Source organism: Rutilus rutilus (genome assembly GCF_951802725.1).
Source record: "Rutilus rutilus genome assembly, chromosome: 15".
Taxonomy (NCBI): domain Eukaryota; kingdom Metazoa; phylum Chordata; class Actinopteri; order Cypriniformes; family Leuciscidae; genus Rutilus; species Rutilus rutilus.
Window position 1 is genome coordinate 25,284,521 of NC_140220.1, and position 20,480 is coordinate 25,305,000.

The window sequence follows — 20,480 nt, forward strand, 5'->3', positions numbered from 1 at the left end:
AGAGTTACATTCAAGCTATTCTAGGGCATGAAAAACTCATTCCAAGGAAAAAACTTTTAAATATGTCATTTTGGTGATCAAAGATTAGTTTTAAGGGATAAAATGATTGACTACAGGGGGATTTTAAGATGAGCTGGAATATAGAGCACAAGTCATATTGCGGATTTTGGGGATTTTTTTTATTGTTTTTTTTTTTGTGTGTGTGTCCTTTTTGGAGATTGACAGTCTCTGATTACAGTGCAGTGTGTTGGACAAGAATTGCATCACAGTTCTTCAAAGATTTCTACTTTTGTGCTTCAGAAGAAATAACAGCATGCAGGTTTGAAACGACATGATTGGTGAGTAAATAATGGCAGAATTGCTTTAAATTCTCAGTTCCCCTTCAATCTGCCTCTTAGAAATCATTCTGGTGATTTTGAAGAGACATAGTGAAGGGTAACCGACGCTCGTCTTGCTTCTCAAACACGTCTGTGGTGTCTGATCACCTTCTCACACACATAGATGCAAATTCATAGACACGCATGCATGCGCATATCAAGCCTCTTAAATCTCCAGCTTGCATTTAGCACTTTGACAAATTATTTTCCATCTCATTGGTCAAGGTGACAGAAAATGGATTGTGTTTTTTAATTGCCTCTTATTTAGATTGTATCAGTTTATTACAGATAAATCAAAAACTGGTTTGTCCCCTGATTTTGTAGCTAAAGGATTTAATATTGTATGTCATACATCCTACATCATCAATACCGTACAAATAACACCAGACATAAATGTCAGACCCTTCGGTATGGACAAGGTTGATTAATATCGTTGGGTCGAGAATATAATGAAACAAAATGTAACTATGTTTGTAGAATAAAATCTAAGCTGTTCTATTTATCCTAATCATATTGCGGTTTGAAGACCCATACATGCACTCATTTGTTGAGGGCTTTGAGAAAATACACACAAGCTACCTCAGAGTTTGCTTAAAATAATTCAGTCATTTACCTCTGTCTTACATTAAATCACCCTGATAATTAAATCAATTTCCACTGTTTTGCCGTAACCGTGTTTACTCGCGAGACGTGATGAGTAATGCAGCTTTTACTCGCTGCATTAAGCCGAGTTTGCAGGGATGCGTAAAGAGACTGCAGACGGGAAGAAAGACTCAAATACACTGGTTTCTCTGTTTCATCCGTTAGAAGAGCAGCATTCGGTAATGGAAGGAGACAGCGCGGTAGACATATAGCGCTACACCCTCCCCCCATCCTCATGAAAACTGCACAAGGAAATGCAGCTGCAGGCGAAACTGGTGCAGCCATCTAATAAAACGTACTCGGTGCACTTCGTCAAGCTAGACTGACACACACACACACACCACAAGCACCTACCTCGCACCTGCCGAGCAGCAGATCTTGTGCCACCAGGGCAATCGCGTCACATTAAACGCATTACTCCGTGATGGTTACCAGCGTGCCAGGGGCCATGAAGACGAGTGTTTTAATTTTGAAAAACGAAAATTAAACAACATGGGAGGCTCTTTACGCAAGTAATGCGCTAGGACGTCGGGACTACCAATATTAATAATCTGATAAACGTAATAATTGCTCGCCCCCTTCAGCAGGTCTTTATCTAATAATCAGGACTAAGGTCTCATTGGTTGCCATGTCTAATAATAGTGAGCGATTATTTTAGCCTACTGTAATACCCTGAGAGGTCCTCGCATAATAAATGGTGATTAACAAGAGTGAAAGGTGTAATTTACCTACGGACGTGCGTAATTGCTATACGGCAAATCTGCTTTTTTCCTTGCACGTATGCATGAGAGCAAAGAATCGCAAAAAAAACAAGGTAACACACACACACACACACACTGAGAGCGGATTGGTTGAAAGCCACCTGTGAGAGAGAAATTCATCTGTGATGAGGAAATGTAGCCTGTTCTCGCTGGTGTGTGTTTCTCCGTGAGAGAAAGGATGGAAATTTCCATGGAGATGGAAAATTGGCTTTTGCACCATTTTTATATTGACAGTGATAGTAGAGAAAGGACAGGAAGTGTTCGGGAAGTGACATGGGCTGAACTTTTCCTGCATGAGAATAATGGTTCAGTGTGTTACTGCTAAGTTAAGGCGCAACTGTATAGTTACAGATTTGTATGTCGTTTTTGATCATGGTGATGTCCATTTTGCTGACATACGAAAGAAATTATCTCTGCTACTAATGTAAATTATATTTTATAAGTTGTCATATTTCAGCCTATATAATTTTTCTTGTTGAAAAAGATCTGATTCATTCATTCGGGGAATCAGGCTACAATTGTCGTACTGTTCGTTTTTGATCCACTAAAAAGATTTGGTTCATAAAAGTAATTTGTTTTAGAATTGGACTACATTGGTCAAGTTATGTGTGTTTTGTGTACAACATTCAAGGGGTGCAGACTTAATTTGTGCAAAGTTAATTGCTATTTGAGGAAACATGTTTTGCTGTGAAATATTTGGAGAATTTAATTGAAAACTCCAATTTTAAAGTAAATGTGAAAAATGTACTGTGATATAATGAATAGCAGATAATATGCAAATATAATGATATGCAAATTGAGCATGCATATTCAACTGTCTGTGCATGTTTGCATCGAGGTGGCCAAGATTTTAGTATCATACCATCCCTAATGTGCTTACATGTGTTTTTATGAATTGTTCATGTCCTCACAGGACTAATGAACAGTAAAATGAATCCCTGTCAGTAATCGTGCGTCCAATAGAGCTATATACTGTGTCACGTTATCGTTCTGCGAGAAATCACATGCGCTGTCCACCTGGGCTGGATAATGAGATCTGGCGTTCTGCTTGAAAGATGAAAAATGTCAGACAAATGAGCCCAGTCAATACGAGGCTTCTTGCAAACAAATGCGTCCTGATAGGAGAGCAACCCTGCGTCTCCCTCAGTTCTGGGCGTGTAATTGTCTGTCTGTGTTCTCTAATTGCTGCATAATAAATAAAGCACATTCATTTGTTTATGTCTGTACTTCTAATGCGATTCCCTCCAGTGCTGTGCCGCAGATATCTCTCAACTCGGCTTTTTCTCAGTTTTCTCTCTTTTTCCCTCCCCTCATCCCTCTCTCTCTTTGTCTCCTCGTCCTCCTGTTCCTCCACTCCTCAGCACACCTGGGGGCCTGCAGGGGATGTCTCAGCATGAATAATGCAGAAGTGCTTCAGAAGTTGTACCTGCTCTCCTTTCCTACCATCTCTCTCTCTCTCTCTCTCTTCTCTGTTTCTTTCTCGCTCTCTCACGCTCTCTCTCTCTCTGTGTCAGTGCACACTTTCCATCTCTCACTCTCCTTGTCCTCACTTTTAAAACCAAGTAAAACCATTATTCCCTTGTGGAGGAGCGGGAATGTGATTTCCTGTGTACTTGTTTTTTGCAAAAAAAAAAAAAAAATCCTGTTTGCAGTTTAAAAACAAAAACAGGCTTGCACTCAGTCCATTCTCTCTCTCTCTCTCTCTCTCTCTCTTCTGCAGTGGATTTCGTGGACTGTGGCAGAGGTTCTGGCTTGCGCTTCGAGAGCGGAGACCCCGCGGATTTCCGGATAGAGGCCGACGGGACGGTTTTCGCAGCGCGAACACTGCAGCTCTCTGACGGGAAGGGGAGGAGCTTGGAGATTAAGGCCAAGGACGTGAAGTCTCAAGAGCATTGGCTGGTACATGTCAACTTCACCCAGCCCAAGCAGGTAGGAAGTAAGGCGCACTCGCACGTTAACACAGGGGGGCAACTGCGTGACTGCAAAAATCACAGTAATTATAACTGTGTCAGATCGCTAACAGCGCATGGTGTTTCTAAACTAGCCTCACGCTGCAATTACACCATCAAAATGCCATTGTGCGAATGTGAGCTCACAAAAATGTCTCTCTTCATCCGAGGGCCTCTATGACAAAGCCAAAGCACTAATAAAACTATATTAGAAAATTAGCAGAGCACTAACACGTTGATAGTAGGGCTGTAATTAATGTTTAACGATGCTAAAGAGACATTAAGGCTGGAGGATACATTAGACAGTGTGGATCTGGACCCTCAGCTTGGAAACACTAACCATATGTCTCATAGCCCTGCCTTCTGCTCAGAGACAGGGAGAATTTACTCTTTATTACTGACTCACACATGGCCACACACTGCCGCCAAGGGGAAGGAGGACAAGAGGAGCCAGCAGGGGATGAGAGCGGATAAAGGCAGAGATGGTCGAATGGTTAAAACCAAGCAACATTGGAAATATGGTGATTTTAATGAGCTTTTAATTTGGCCATGCTCAAGAAACATTTCTTATCAATTTTGAAAGCAGTTGTGCCTTGTTGAATAAAAGTATTAATTTCTTTAAAAAAAAATATTACTGACCCTAAACTTTTAAATAGGTAATGTAGATAAATATAGCTGTTTATTACTATGCATTCATTTATGCATTCATTTATTCATTATTGGTGCATTTGAATGAACGATTCAACGATCCTGAAAAACATGGAAATATCAGGGAATTTAATATTCCAAAAAAATCTAAAGTGTGCTTTCCAGCGCTCTAAAAATCATGACAATAGATGGAAATTAATAAAATCTTAAAAGGCTGTGACAATATAATTATGTATAGGTCAATATATGGTCAAGTATTTCAGCTACATATGGCAAACTCCATATAAAACTGCAAACTCAATAAAAATCCTATCAAGTATGGCTAATTCATGGATAAATCATAGAAATGAATTGTCCAGAAAGAATGGGAACACTTTATCCATCATTCTTGTGTTGATTTAGTTAAAGAAAACTGGAAAAACATGCCTTGCTTATTTTAAAGTAGATTTATTTTTGTTTTTACTTTCATTAAATATAATCAAAAGCCCAGCCCTAGTTTATACAGCTAGAGATAACAGCTAGAGATAGAAAGGCGATTAATGTGGAATGAGAGGGAAAATAGGAGATATGAAAAGTAAACGAGAATGAACTGAGGTGAAAGATGTTTTTCCATCAGTTCTGTCAATGTTTATGTTGTCGGTTTGTTCATTTGGAGAGATTGTGAGACTGTGAAGAGGTACAAGGGTAATGAGTTAGCTCATCACCTGAGTCATAGCAGCGAGAGAGAAAAATGAGAGAATCTATCTCCCTCCTTCAACGCCGAACTGCCGCCCGCCCCCATGTCACTGTCATTACCAGCAATATTTCACCACCAGGAGGAAGAGAGAGAAGATAGGTCAAGAGAAAGGGAGGCTTAGTTGATATCAACTGAGAGGGAATATTGAGTCGCTTTATAAGCTAACACACTGTGAGATTTTGTTCTTGCATAAAGAAATCAGTCGTTCGTTGTATTGTGAACACTCAGGGGGTTTTGTTCTATATAATACTAAGAGCAGGGCAAATGTCTGGTCAAGCACATCTCTGAATAACAAGGCTCATGGAAAAAGGAAATGGAACAATACTGCAAGCTCGACACACACTTTCACATTCACTATGTGGGTGTTACTGCTCTGGGAGTTAACGATGGAGCAGCAGTGATATTTATGACCCCATTACAGAGGGTAAAATTAATTCTGTAATTATTCGGGGCCGGGGCAGAAGTGTTGCAAGAGCTGCAGTGTGTGTGGGTGTGTGCGCATCACCTAATGTACATTGACCGTGTGGGTGTTTTTGAATCTAACTGTTCTTCTTTTCGCCATTTATTTTTTTATTTTTTTTGCCAGGTGCCAGTGATACTGTTTCCGCGGCACAGTGTGGTTGTCAAGGGCGATGGCAGTGTGAATCGCGTGAAAAGAGACTGGGTCATTCCTCCTGTCAACGTGCTTGAGAACTCCAGAAAACAATTCCCTGAAGAGCTTGTGAAAGTGAGTGTGTACACAACGAAAAACAACACTGGTTCATCATGTGAAGTGTATTCGAAAAAATAGACGGTTATTTTATGTTTATCCTGCAAAATTTGCGTGTGTGTTTCAGATCCAGTCAGATAAGGACAAGAGTAACACACTGCGCTATAGCGTGACCGGACCAGGAGCCGACCAAAACCCCACCGGCCTGTTTATCATCGACGCCATTTCGGGAATCCTGTCCGTCACCAAACCACTGGACAGAGAACACATCCCCAACTTCCATGTAAGTGTGTGTGTGTGTGTGTTCATAACTCCATGTCCTGAGATGTCATGTCAAACTTTTGTGTAAATTTCATCCTAAAAAACAGATGCGCAAAATTATTCAGATTTATGAAACCGTGTGAATGATTGCACATGATTTCCTTTACAAATATGTAGGGCTGCCACCAACTAAAGAATTTTCTAGTTGACTAGTAGTCGCTCATTTAAGCCATAAGTCGACTAGTCCGACATTTATGATATTCATTTAAGTACTTAAAAATATACTTGGGGCTGGGGAGTGGCATTGGAATGTGGTTTCAGATTCAGGGTTGAGAATAAATATTATGGCATTGTTCTACATTACAGAGAAATACTAAACCATAATAATGAGCATTTAAATATGAATTAAGCACAATTGTTCAGTTCATTATTTGGCCACAGGAGTCGCCGAATTTTGCCCAGTAAAAGAGTTGATTTATTATAAAAATTTTAATGTAACGTTTATTTTTTATAAAAACAAATGTGTTTGTGGGTTAGCCTGTGCACTTTTCAATGCCGTTTCTTGCATACGCAATGTTTAAACATCAGGCCTTTGGTCTTTAGATCTGTGCATTCCATCCAGGACAGAGAGAAGCCCTCTAAAACTCCCAATAAATTACATGTGTCATAGTTACCATGGCAGCCAGTCTGAGAATGTGACCTTTGACTTCCCTCTAATCCACTGTACCATGAAGAGGAGAGCAGGCAAAATTAAACTCTGGAGGAGCTTATCCTAACACTAAGTCACACACACACATTCATTCATTGTGCTCGTAGGGGGGCATTCCCTAAATCTGGCTTTTCCTAAGTAAGAACAATCCTCAATCTCCCCTGGAAGTAGTTTCAAACTTTTCCTGCCTGGTTTCAATACCCTTTCACTTCACTACTGGACCCGAGAGGCTGTTAACCTCCCTCAGTGTCTACCTAATCCACATTCAGATTCAAATTATGCAGAGATTACATGAATATGAAATGATTTGCTTCCTAATGGTGCCAAAGGTGGAGCATCAGGCTTCCTTCGGATAGCTCATGCATATATACAGCAGACTTAAAACTGCTCTAGCATGCAAACTGCAACCAAGTCAGCTACAGCAGTTGCTTAACCCCAATAACTGCTGTAAATGAGTGTGGCGGTTAATAGCCTCTTTCACACTGACAGTGTGTCTGTACTGCCATTGCTGTTACAGTTTTGCTCAATTGGCTGCAAAAAATGTGTGAACTGAATACTGTAAATTTCTTCTGAATGTTGCATTAAAATGGCTCATAATGGCATAAAAACACTGAAAAATACTCGTAAGAGTGCAAACGTGATTCTGAGAGTAATTCACTTCTTGCATCCCATAGCATAGCTAGTTAGTTAGTAAGATTTTTATTTTTGTAAAATAATGATTTTATTCAGCAAGTACGTAATTCAATTGATCAAATTTAACAGTAATGTTACCAAAAAAATGATATCATCATATTAGAAAGATTTCTGAAGGATCATGTGACACTAAAGACTAAAGTAATGAAGCTGAAAAATCAGCTTTGCCATCACGGGAATGAATGACATTTTAAAATATATTAAAATAGAAAACAGCACCTATTAAATTGTAATAATATTTCACAATAGTACTGTTTTTACTTGTCAAATAAATGCAGCCTTGGTGAGCATAGAGAAGAAGAAGAAAATCTTACCAATCCCCAACTTTTTGAACTGTAGTGTAATTTCATATGAAAATAATAGTGAAAGTAGTTGTTTTCATAGCTGCTCAGATGTAGACTTGTGTGTTTATTATTCCAGATTTTGTTTTCATGAAGAGTTTTCATGTAAACTGTGACTTTAAATGTGTGTTTGCGTTCACAGCTACGTGCTCATGCCGTGGACATCAATGGGAACCAGATGGAGAACCCCATTGACATCATCATCAATGTCATTGATATGAACGACAACCGGCCCGAGTTCATACACCAGATCTGGAACGGAACCGTGGATGAGGGTGCCAAACCAGGTACACACACGCATTCACGCTTTTGACACAGTTTATGACACGCCTTCACCAATGAAGTTTAAACTGACATTTATTGCTCGGTTCTAGGTACATTTGTAATGACGGTGACCTCCCAGGATAAGGATGACCCAAATACAGCCAATGGAATGCTTAGATACAAGATCCTCTCTCAGACCCCGGAGAGCCCCTCCTCCAATATGTTCACTATCAACAACAAGACCGGCAAAATCATCACTGTAGCTGCAGGCCTGGACCGTGAGGTACAAGGAAATTTGTTCTAGTGGGATGTCAAAAATATACTACAACCAGTTTTATTATTAATGTAGTATTTCTAAATGTCTTAAATTATCTTTTACTTTTTACTTTTAATTTTAATTCAAGTTTAAGTAATTGTGTGTGTTTGTCTTTTTTAACTATTTCCTTTTAGCTGTAATATATTTTTTATTTCAGTTTTAGTTAGTAATTCTAGTACTTAAACTTATTTTATTTCATTTGGATGTTGAAGCAACATTATTTTTAAAGTTTGTTTTTCATCAAATATAGCTTATATAATTTTATTTTAGCTTAATTCCAATTACTGAAAACTATTTTTAATAGTTTTAGTTAACAGTAACAACACTGTTTTCAACTGGTGGGTTGGAACCCAGAAACAATGGGCCGCTTATCTGGTCTAATTCGGCTAAATAATAAGATGCAAACACAGGGCTGCCAACTTTTGAGTTTAGCTTGGAGTGAGGATTGTGGAGGGGGATGGTTTTGGGATTGGGGGTGTTGTAAAAAAAAAAGTTTTTAACTGGGTTTTTTTTATTATTATTTTCAAAACATGGTAACTAAATATAATTTCAATATGTTTAGAGACAACTTTACAATGTTTACATGGTACAATGACTATTTATAAGTCCTTGATACAAATTTCACGATTTCAATTGATACAATTGAGATTTGGATTTGGATAAATATCAGTACAGTAGCTACATGCCAAATGTTTTTAAGGAAAAAATCTCTCAACTAATGCTGTAAACATACAAGCCCTGTCAGCTGGTATTATTATTAAAGGTTAAAAATAACCACTCAAATTAATATAATGCGTATAACGTTTAATAAGTGCAACGTATGTAATATAGTGCATATATTTAGCAAAATACTCCTCTCTAAAGTAAATTTTTCTAACTAACTAACTAACATGCTATGGTCATTAAATGGCTTTCCTGAGGTAAATGTAACGTTACGTGACATATTGTTCTCCAGCTGTATTATAGACCAACTTTCTGCGGTTTAAACACTGATTGAGCGATAAACAATATTTATTGTTTGAATTTCGTAATAATGAATTTCAAATCAAAACGAACCTTTTCTGTCAGCGTACTCTTTGCGTCACAATTTTTCGCTGTGTGAGAAAATTGATGAGAGAGAGAGCCTGAGAACAGTGTCAATTGCGCAAGTCAGTTGGCAGCCCTGCAAACATAACGCTTCCCATATTCCACATCCAGTTGTAAACCATATCCTTCTTGTGTTTTTAACCCTATTTTTCTTGTTTTTTGTTTTGTTTTTTTGTGCCGAGCAGAAGGTCCCTCAATACACCCTGATCATTCAGGCTACCGATATGGAGGGAAACCCCACATATGGTCTGTCCAACACCGCCACTGCTGTCATACGCCTGCTGGATGTCAATGACAACGTTCCGGAGTTTACCCGAGAGACTGTGAGTGGCACACACACACAGACACTTGAACACGCATCTCGCGAAAGCCATCTTTGCTGAAAATCGATCTCTGTCTGTCTGTCTCTGTAGTTCCATGGTGAGGTCCCAGAGAACCGCGTGAATGTGATAGTGACGAATCTCACCGTGACTGACAAAGATGAACCGGGGACTCCTTCATGGAATGCAGTGTACCGGATCGTATCTGGGGATCCAACCGGACGCTTTTCCATCCCCACTGACCCCGTTACCAATGAAGGCCTTGTCACCGTTGTCAAGGTAACACTCACAAACTTACTGAGGAATAAACATACTGACAGATGGTCTGGAACTGATGTGAACGATTCCGCTTCAGAACCATTTTTGGTTTTACACTTTCTGCTCACTCATGAGAGAAAATCGCACAACATCCCTCTACTTGAAGTCGGCACCGCTCACATACTTTGGCCTGCAATGCAGCATACACAGACAAGCGGAGTGATACAAACAGTGAAAAGTCTCAGCAGTTTGCCCAGCCAATCAGATCCATGGACCAGAACTAACTGTTGTATAAACACTGTAATTGGGTTGTGTTGCTATTCGCTAGAATCTCGCTAGAGTCTTATAGGCACGGGTTCAAATACAGAGTAAAAGACGGTCTCCATGGAAACAGCTTCCACCTGCTGTTCAGCTGAGTTAATGGTTTATGTCTCTTAATTGAGAATGAGTAATTCATTAATTATTATTCAAGCATTTCTCCTCTGTGTATTTGATTGCAACACAATCCATTCATTGTGTAATTGTGAATATTTTCCCTAACAGCTCCGTTAACTTGATTGTGTGTGTGTGTGTCCTTGTGTACAGCCAATTGATTTTGAGATGAATCGATCATTCATGCTGACTGTTGTCGCTGAAAATGAGGTGCCACTGGCAAGCGGGATCCAGCGCACCCGCCAGTCCACAGCCTCCGTGTCCATACGCGTCATCGACGTGAACGAAAGCCCAAACTTTGACCCAAACCCCAAACAGATCAAACTGGAGGAGGGGCTTCCGCAGTGGTCGATGCTAACGTCTTTTACTGCTCATGATCCAGACAGATATATGCAGCAGAGTATTAGGTATTAAAACACACACACATGCATCTACACACACATGTTTGGAAAGGATTTTTTTGAAATAGGAGAGTTTAATACACTATGAAGAAAAAAGCAGTGCTTTCTTGCTAGTCCAGCCAGAACATTTATGGAAACTAAGCTGGAAAAATGATTCACTCAGAAATTGTCGCTCAGTCAATCATGTCAGAGGTTATTTACATACAGAAGTCTTAAAGGTGCAGGAGCAAACAGAATATGTCATAGTCATGTAAAGTGGATGGTCATGAAGATGATCTAAAAATAATGTGTTTTTTTTAAAGCTTTGTTTCAATTACTGAAAAAATGTTTTAATAGTTTAAGTTAACAATAACAACACTGGTCACACTGGAAATGGAAGGTCAAGTTAAACACTTTGCATTGTGGGATACATTGCCCAGCGCAGTATGCTCGGTTGTATCCTTCTCATTTTGACAAATGTAGAATACATACTATACACTGCAGAAATAGTAGGATATTTAGAATAGTAAATAGTAGAATAAAAGTATGCTACTCCACATATAACCTTTGTGTTTTGTCATTTTTTCCCCCATTTCAGTGGTTTTTGTATGAAAAACTAAATGTTAACCATCTGTGTTTGGTGTGTTTGTGTTTTAAAGGTACTCTAAATTGTTTGACCCTGCCAGCTGGCTGGAGATCGACCCCAACAATGGACGAATTTCCACAATTGCTGTTTTGGACCGAGAGTCTCCCTATGTTAAAAACAATCTCTACAATGCCACATTTATGGCCTCTGACAACGGTAGGAGCAGCTGTGTTTGTATGTATATATATATATGCAGAAATACTTGAGATCGAGCGATTCTATTGATTTTAGCTCTAGGGAGGAATTGCAACCGAACAGATATGCACATGCCCACACATCCATGTTAATGATCTCACCAACGACATATGCAAACTCATTCTGAATGTCTATGCACTCACTTTCTCTGGGTTGTTCTTTGAAGCAGGCTCTCTCTCTCTTCCTAACACACACATATGCACATACACTACCCGCTGTGTGAAAGAGTCTACTGAATTCTGCTAGGCCCTATTCTGCTGTGGTGTTTAACATTCTCGCTGCATCAGAGCTCTGAAACAAACCCCCTCTCTCACACACACACACACACACGCTGTAAATTTGAAAGCTTGTCTCCTGAAACACTCACTAAACAGTTGTGCCATTTTTGTATGCGGTATTTCAGTGCAAAACCCCACCTGTTATCCAGTTTAAATGCGCTGAAATAGCAAGGCACTGTATGTAAATGAAGTCATTCTCATTCTTTTTAGCACAAACGCACTCTTCTATGCAAATTAGGCTTGTTTTAGATCAGCACTATTTGCGCAAAATCAATGCTACTTGCATGGTAATGTTATCAAGCAATTATATTTAATTGCATTTCATTTAAATACATTTTTATTTAAAAGGGATGTTTGTGTACATTTTCTTGCAATCAGTAATTGATGAAATTATGGAGGAGAGTGTTTATGGAGGAGAGCAGTAAAGTGCACTTTTGGCATTTTAAAGGTAGATTGTGGTGCCAACTACAGTCACAAGTTCCACCATTGCCTAAATAATTCAGTGATTCTGTGTTTCCCGAAACCATAGTTCCAATGAACATTCACAAACTGCATTACAAAGTTGTGTGGTTGGAGTAGAGAACAAACATAACAAAGTCATCTTCAGAGACAAATAATCTGACATTAATTCGATCTCTAAACCGATTAAATAGCAGAAGTTATCACTCCATCTTCTGTGGGGCGTTATTTACGGCAGTTATTTATTGTTGAACCAACATGGTTTACATGTGACAAAGTTAGGAAATACTTGTGACTAGCTAGTTCATTTCTCCAAGGATGCATCGTACTATGGTTTTGTTTTGTTGTGGAGCAAGAATTGCATTGCTAATTGTCTTTAGTTGCATAGTTTAAATTTGTAAACTTGTTAAAACAATTTGCTAAGACAGCGGGTGCAAATACACAACACTAACTTAGCATTCTTAGTGAATTCCTGCCTCAACTCAGTTAAATCTTTGTGTGCAAGTAGCAGTATAGTGCTGATCGAAACCCTTTGCCACAAAGAAGCCTTTTCGTATCTAGTTCAATGCTGATTCGCACACCTGATTCAATAAATTAAGGATACTTAGTCGTACTTGATTTAGTTGTTTTCAGGCTGGAACAGATTAAAAATGTGTTTTGAATGCCAGCAGGAGTAGAACAGAAAGCCTCAGCTCCGTCAGCCTGCCTGCGCGGCTCTGCCCGTCTCTTGTTCTTTGTTTAAAGATCAGTGAAGTCGAAAGGTCGTTACTCTTGTTGAAACAGAAACTAAGCTCTTTTCTAAGTAGTGATGGTCCAGTCTGTGGTGGTTATAAGGGCTCTGGTTTGATTGGATCTTATAGACTGTGCATTATGGTTTATAAATGAGTTATCATGCCAACCGACCCAGATGAGTGGAACTTAAAGTCATTAACTGCTGTAGTTCATCTGCATTGTCAGTTTTAAACTATTAGTCTTGGGCTCAGATGTCACGCCCACAAAGCTTTTACAGTCATGAAGCATATTGCACACAAAAACGTGTGCAATATACAGCAAGGGCTGTGTGGATTCATCTTTTAAGAGTCAAGATGCACAAGTTTATTGCATCTTGTTTTTAAACATCTCGTCACGTAGGTTAAGTTTTTTAGATTTCGTGTTGAAAATAGTGTTTAAAAGTTGACTATTCTTAGTCAAAAGTCTGGCTACATGAGACAATGTTTGTTTTGACTTTCCCTTGTTTTTCTCTTCTGTCCATTGTCAGGAGTCCCCTCTGCGAGTGGGACGGGAACTCTGCAGATCTACCTGCTGGACATAAACGATAACGCACCTCGAGTCTTCCCTCAAGAAGCAGAAGTGTGCGAGCGTCCTGAGCCCAACGCCATCAATATCACAGCTGTAGACGGAGACCTCAACCCCAACGCTGGGCCCTATGCTTTCGAGCTGCCCAACCGACCCTCTGACATCCGCAGGAACTGGACACTGACTCGAATCAGTGGTACGCCACATATCAAATACACTTTTCTCAATTATGTTTTTATTTGTCTTGCCAGACTTTATCTGATGCACGTGTTTTGTCATACTTGTGGTTGGTTTGTAGGCGATTATGCTCAGTTAAGTCTGAAAATTAGTTACTTGGAAAGTGGGATATACGAGCTGCCCATTAGCATCACCGACTCGGGTAACCTGCCCATGTCCAACATTACCTACCTGCGCATCAAAGTGTGCCAGTGCGATCACCACGGCGACTGCGTGGACATGGAACGCATCATGGCAGCCGGGCTGGGCACCGGAGCCATCATCGCCATTCTAATCTGCATCATCATCCTGCTGGGTAAGACACAAACTAGACAGAGATAGTTTCTTCCAGGCAGTGGAGTTCTTATCAGTTGGTCACATTTCTGTCGAGCACATGTGATCTGCTTTTGGTCGAAATAGTCACAAAAGATTTCATAGCGAGACTGTTGTGGAAATGATAGCAACAGTTCTGTTCACTTACACCAATGTTATCAGTTGAAGCGAAATCAAATGATGCTTTTCTCTTTTTGGTTGACTTTAGCTGGGTTTCTTTCCACATATTTTTATTTTATATTTTATTTATTCTTAAAATGCTGGATTAACACCAAGAAGTGAATGCAGTTTCAAAAAATGTGCATTAAGAACTTATAAGCACACTTGAGGTGGATAAATGCTTTGTTCAGTAAGAAGACATAAACACAAACTACAATGGAAACATTTATAGAATATATTTCTAGAGGCGCATAAAAAAAGTCATATGAATAATTCACTTTGGACCAATCTCATTGCAGAAATATGGTTCTAGTCTTCATGAAACGCTGCCAAACCCTGTTATCAAAATGATTGGCTACTGTCACCACCAAAACTGTCTGACATGCTGTCGCCTCCCGAAAATAAGGCATCTGCCTCCATTCACTAGCGATGACATTTTTGTCAGAAGGTTTCTGCACTCTAAAGTAATTTATTACATTTAATAAAAGAGCCACATTAGTTTCCCAATGGCCACAACTTCCATTTCTATTTTGCTCAAACTCTTATGTAAGTGACAATTTAGTTCTCAAACACATGGGATGTAGAAACTGTTTTCAGGTTAAATTAAATTTGGAACTTGGGTGGAAACACAGATTATGATTATCTCTTGCACAATTCTGATTCTCCATCTCTTAAATCGTGTTACTTGTGTTAATTTACTTGAAATAAAAACGGCAGATGAAATAATTTGCAGTGTCACAGAATAGCTGAATAATATCAATCCAATTTTTGCTATCTTATGCACTCATTTTACTGAAAAATTCCCTCACGGAAATCTCTGAAGCTTGTCTGAGGAAGCAACAGAAACTGAGGGGGTCGAGCTAGGAGAAATGTACATTTTGGTTGGTGGTGCTAAAAATTACACACTGCACCTATAACTGTCTGATCTCGTCATTTTGCTTGTTTTATATTGATCTCTCTCTCACTTTCTGTCTCTGTCTGCAGTGCTGGTGTTGATGTTTGTGATGTGGATGAAGAGACGGGATAAAGAGAGACAGGCCAAGCAGCTGCTGATCGATCCAGAGGACGACGTGCGAGACAACATACTCAAATACGATGAGGAGGGCGGCGGAGAGGAAGACCAGGTACATGCTCTCTACTGCTATTGCTTCTGGGCATACACAGTTATTTCAGCTCAGAATAACTTGAGACCATCTAGCTTGTTTAATCAAAACATGTTACAATTTTTGATTTTAAGTAATCGTTAAATCTTCACGATTTTAATTTGAGCTGCGTAGTGCGGTTTGAAATCACGATGACAAATTTTCAGCACTCATTTTGCAAGTAATGCTGATTACAAGAGACTCATTTTAAATTGATGAAACCGTTCCTGCTTTGCCTGGTGCTGTGAGCACATATTTTTGCATTTGCATTTGAGCCAAACTTTGGTTTAAGTGTCTCAATGCTCTCTCTCTCTCTCTCTCACACACACACACACACACACACACACATTTTCAGTTTTATCATTTTGAAGACTTTTTTATGGTTTTATGAGTTAATGATATTTTCTACCCCCTAAACCCCCACAGAAACCATTTGGCATTTTTAGATTTTAATTAAAACATTAAATTGGGGTACACTGCATTTTTTCCACCTGCCTCTACATCTTGCGCATGGCCGAGTGTTCTAGCTTTTCAAAGTAATGCTCCATGGACCATGAGCACTTACAGACATGTCATCTTTCAAACTTGTCGTGGGTATATTCTAACCTCTTGCATATCCATTTTTGTTGTTTCCACCTTCTTCTTTGGTTATTTTTAATGGCATTTTCCATCGTCTTCTTCAAGTAGTTCTTGAAAACAGCAAGCCAACTGTGAGTATTGCCACATAGTGGACCAACTAATTAGTGCAGTCAATTGCAGGCATGTGTGTGTGCGCCATAAAAGTTTGTATTACACCGACCCTGCTGATTTCAAAATGCAGCGGCAAATCGAAACATACTTTCGGCTATCGGCTAGCTATGTAAAGGAGGAAATACTATAGAGTTCGATTGTTTTTTATCCACCTTATATTTAACGTAACAGCAGGCATCGCCATTTGTAACTTAAATGTGCTTCCAGTTATTTCAGCAGTTTAAAAACCGTCTGATATGTGGCTTGATATTGCAAACTGGTATTTTTTTTGTCACATTATTTTAATGTATCATCTTAGTCATAAACACACTGGTTTGTAGCGCAAATAGTTGTACTTTTTTCTGCACTTTGTTATTCTTCTAGTTATTTACTTATAGCGGCTGATGAGAAGTCTAAGCTATCGATACAAAGCTATTTATGACCACTCGCTAACCTAAAAGAAATGAAATATCAGTATGAATAAAGAATATATTTATTTTCCAAATGTGGACTGTTCCAAATTTTCCCATAAGAAGGTTTTATCAAATTTAGCTAACTTCTGAAAAGAAAACCCACATGAATGTCCTTCAAATGGAACAAAGCGAATTTAAATTGCATTAATATAGTCAAAACGTTCCTTGTTTTGCATGCAGATGTTTCCAGAAAACCAAGGGCTTTGAAGCAGACGTCTAACCCTGTTTGTGATTTGTCTATCTGTGTTTCTTCAGGACTATGATCTGAGCCAGCTGCAGCAGCCCGATACTCTGGAGCCAGACATGATCAAGCCCGTCGGGATCCGCCGGATGGACGAGCGACCGATGCACTCCGAGCATCCGAACTATCCCATCCGCTCGGCCGCACCCCATCCCGGAGACATAGGAGAGTTCATCCACGAGGTACGCTGTGTGTCCGCTCTTCTGAAGTCGCGCCATATAAAATGGCTCGATGGCACCAGTGATAAGACTTAATGGTGATTGATTGGTTAATTGGACCTAGGTCCTTTTAGTTTTGTTGATCATTAGCCAGGCTCAGAGATCCAATAACTCATGCTACAGTCTGTGGATGCGCGCCCTCCTACGCACACATGCAGACCTCACACGCTCTAAGCAGTGCGACTGCACTCAAAGCAGGGTGAGATTAGCAAGAAACTGCTTAAATCAGGTAATGAATTAAACATTACTGCTAAATGTAAGCAGCCTCACTTAAAAGACAGACAAGCTTTTTTTATACATCAGCTTTTGCCAATCGTTTCGACCAAACTGTATTTTAAAGAAACCTGTCAGTTGGGATTTTTTAGCTCTTTTTTTTTTTTTTGCATTCGAACGTGAAAAGAAATTGTCACTTATGAGTTTTGTTTATAGTCATTTTATGTCTGCAGAAAGATTTGTTTGGACAAGCGACTTCAGGATTCAGAATTATGTCAGCTGAAAGTCTATACAGTGTTTAGTCTATGTTAGCACTCTGTCTGGATAGTGTTATGCTAAGAATAGAACTTTATTTGTACAATATGGCGGTGTTTCAAAACCAAGTGAGCTGCCTACCTAGACCGCATTTTTGGGCACCAGAGGCATTTTAAACATTCAAATTGAACATGCATTTGGATGTTCGAATCACTACCAAAATTGGTTGGGCACATGTAAATCAAATATTTGAATCTACCCCAAAATGTTGTTTAGGTAGACATGTGATCTTGTCTATAGAATGTGTTTGCCTGTGTTGCATTATCTATCTAAAGTTACGTCCAAAATGCTGAACTACATACCTACTACTACTCGTTTTCACTACTACGTTTCAAATGCTAGCTTTAGCACGTTTAGCTCCTCTCTGGGAAAGTGCATGAAATGTCCAACGTTCCACACATCAGCTTGCTTAGCTGAAGAAGTACATCATACAGTTTTTTTAATATATTTTTATCGATTTTGTTATTATTACAGACAATAAAAAACAAAGAACTCCCGCACACTATCCGTACTTGCAAGAAAGTATCAAAAATTCTTTATTGGCAACGTTTCGGTCTCATGACCTTCATCAGGCACGGCACGATGGTGTTTGCGCTCTGGTTATTATTACAGACAAAACATGCATGTATTGGATTTGTGTTTCTTCCATTGGGTTCCCACACTCCATACCCCCTCCACCATCATTGGATTTATTTGCTTAAAATACAATTGATCATCGTGCAAAAAATCATCGTGCTTTTGTGTCAGGTTGTTATGCTGTAATGCTAAACATAACGGTAGAATTGTGTGTATTACGACCTGTCGGGACCTGATTAAAATAAAATAAAAAAGGTTAATATATTAGTATTTATAATGTTTAAAAATGACCATATTCTTATCAATTCATTTTATGAAGAAGTTCATAGGTTAAACTTCAGAGGATAATTTTAAATGTTGGAGAGACTGCAGGTTTCCTGAGAGGCAAGACACATTATTTCATTGCAGGAAATAATGGCCAGTACACAGTGGTCTTTGTGTTCATTTAAATTTTGGATTCACCTGCACATTTTATGTGATTTGGCTCTCACACACACTGTTTCTTCTTAATGGGTTTCAATTCTATTGTCACTCCTTCCTCCTTCCTTCCTTCCTTCCTCTTCTCACTTTAGTTGTTTCTCATCCAGTGCCCTGACAGTGTATTCAGTGTTTCATTGTTTAATTGTGCGAGCTCAGACTGCGCTTAGCTGTGGCGTTTCCAGAACGCAGCCGCTTATAAATAAACGCTTTAGCCTGTTCCAGAGCCCAGCATCTGTTTGCACGGCGACCCCAATCCTTCTCCGCTTCCCTCTCCTCCCAACTCCCTCCTCCTCTTTTTGTTCCTTCTATTTCTCATCCCATCCCCCTCTTCACTTAAACAGCAGATTGTACCAGATGAGTAATTGGACAAGAAAACGCTTGTACTAAACAATGATCATGTGCTATCTTTGAAGCGTGTCTATTTTAAAAGCACATCCGTTGTGGTCATGTTCCCTAGGGTCTGAAGGCGGCCCGACACCGATCCCACGGCCCCTCCGTACGACTCCCTGCTGGTCTTCGACTACGAGGGCAGCGGCTCCACGGCCGGATCGCTCAGCTCCCTTCACTCCTCCAGCAGCGGAGGCGACCAGGGACTATGACTACCTCAACGACTGGGGCCCTCGCTTCCGCAAACATCGCCGACATGTACGGAGGCAACGACGACTAGCTTACGCCATCACCGCAGGACCACAAAAAGAGAAGGAAGAACCGAGGAGAGGAAAATTAAAAGAAACAACATCAAAAAAACAGTGTGGCACTTTTTTTTTAATTGCAGGACGTGGACAGTGTGCAGAATCAAAACAATGAAGAAACCAATATACCCTAAAGAGACAGAGAATGAAGAGACAGAAAGTGGAAGGAAGATCACCATGGAAACAAAACCAGGTCTCTCCGAGGCCCTCTGTTGTTGACGGAAGGGGGTCTAATGAAGGAAATCTGCCTAGGTTTGGTTCAGTCCAGGATTTTTTTCGCCTAAGTTTGAAGGATCATCGGTACGAAACGTATGAAGGAACGCTTAAAGAACGTTAAATGAATGCTAAGTTACACTTGAATCTCACAGTACAGAAGCACTGGATATTACGTGCCTTTTTGTACATTTTTTTTGTTTCGTTTTTAAATTTTTCTTTCTTTTTCTTTGTTCATTTGATCTGATGATGTTGTTTTTCTGTTCAATGGCTTTGGTGGCTCAGAGTTTTGGAGTGTTTATGTCGTGAGCCTGTTTATAACGTTGATGCTTCTGTTTGCGTTTCTCACCATCACGCTGTTCGTTCACGTCACGTATCAAAACGAAAGCTTTGGAAGAATGAGAGCGGCAAGACAGAGAGAACAGCTTTGTACAGTATGCTAGAAAATAGATTTCAGTTTCTTTCTTTTTTTTCTTTTTTCTTTTTTTTGCGTTTTCCTATATTTTTTTTAAATATATTCACTGTTTTTCCACCAAAACGTTAACTTATGCAGCCGGTTGCAAAATGGGAGACGAGCATTATTATTAGGTAGCAGAACTCTTCGTTTTGTTCATTTATTTTCTCTCTCTCTCTGCATTTTTTGAAGTGATTTAGTATTTTGCAAATGAAAACATTCTGTTTTTTGAAATGTCATCTGCCTTAGTCATCCTGGTATTCTTTCATG

The 20,480-nt window shown here is 39.5% G+C and overlaps 1 protein-coding gene across 1 annotated transcript in view; it reads left to right on the forward strand.

Moving 5' to 3' along the window:
• Nucleotides 1-19,699, forward strand: part of cdh2 (cadherin 2, type 1, N-cadherin (neuronal)) — a 43,808-nt gene extending 24,109 nt beyond the window's left edge. The window contains 17 exon segments of the mRNA XM_084432515.1: nt 3,501-3,709; nt 5,700-5,840; nt 5,950-6,105; nt 7,969-8,113; nt 8,201-8,373; nt 9,678-9,815; nt 9,906-10,091; nt 10,656-10,909; nt 11,542-11,684; nt 13,719-13,952; nt 14,055-14,288; nt 15,449-15,588; nt 17,064-17,231; nt 19,309-19,323; nt 19,325-19,441; nt 19,443-19,484; nt 19,486-19,699. Of these exon segments, the coding sequence (XP_084288641.1) occupies nt 3,501-3,709; nt 5,700-5,840; nt 5,950-6,105; nt 7,969-8,113; nt 8,201-8,373; nt 9,678-9,815; nt 9,906-10,091; nt 10,656-10,909; nt 11,542-11,684; nt 13,719-13,952; nt 14,055-14,288; nt 15,449-15,588; nt 17,064-17,231; nt 19,309-19,323; nt 19,325-19,441; nt 19,443-19,484; nt 19,486-19,518 (2,528 nt within the window). The 3' untranslated portion in view covers nt 19,519-19,699.
• The last annotated feature ends 781 nt before the right edge of the window (nt 19,700-20,480 follow it).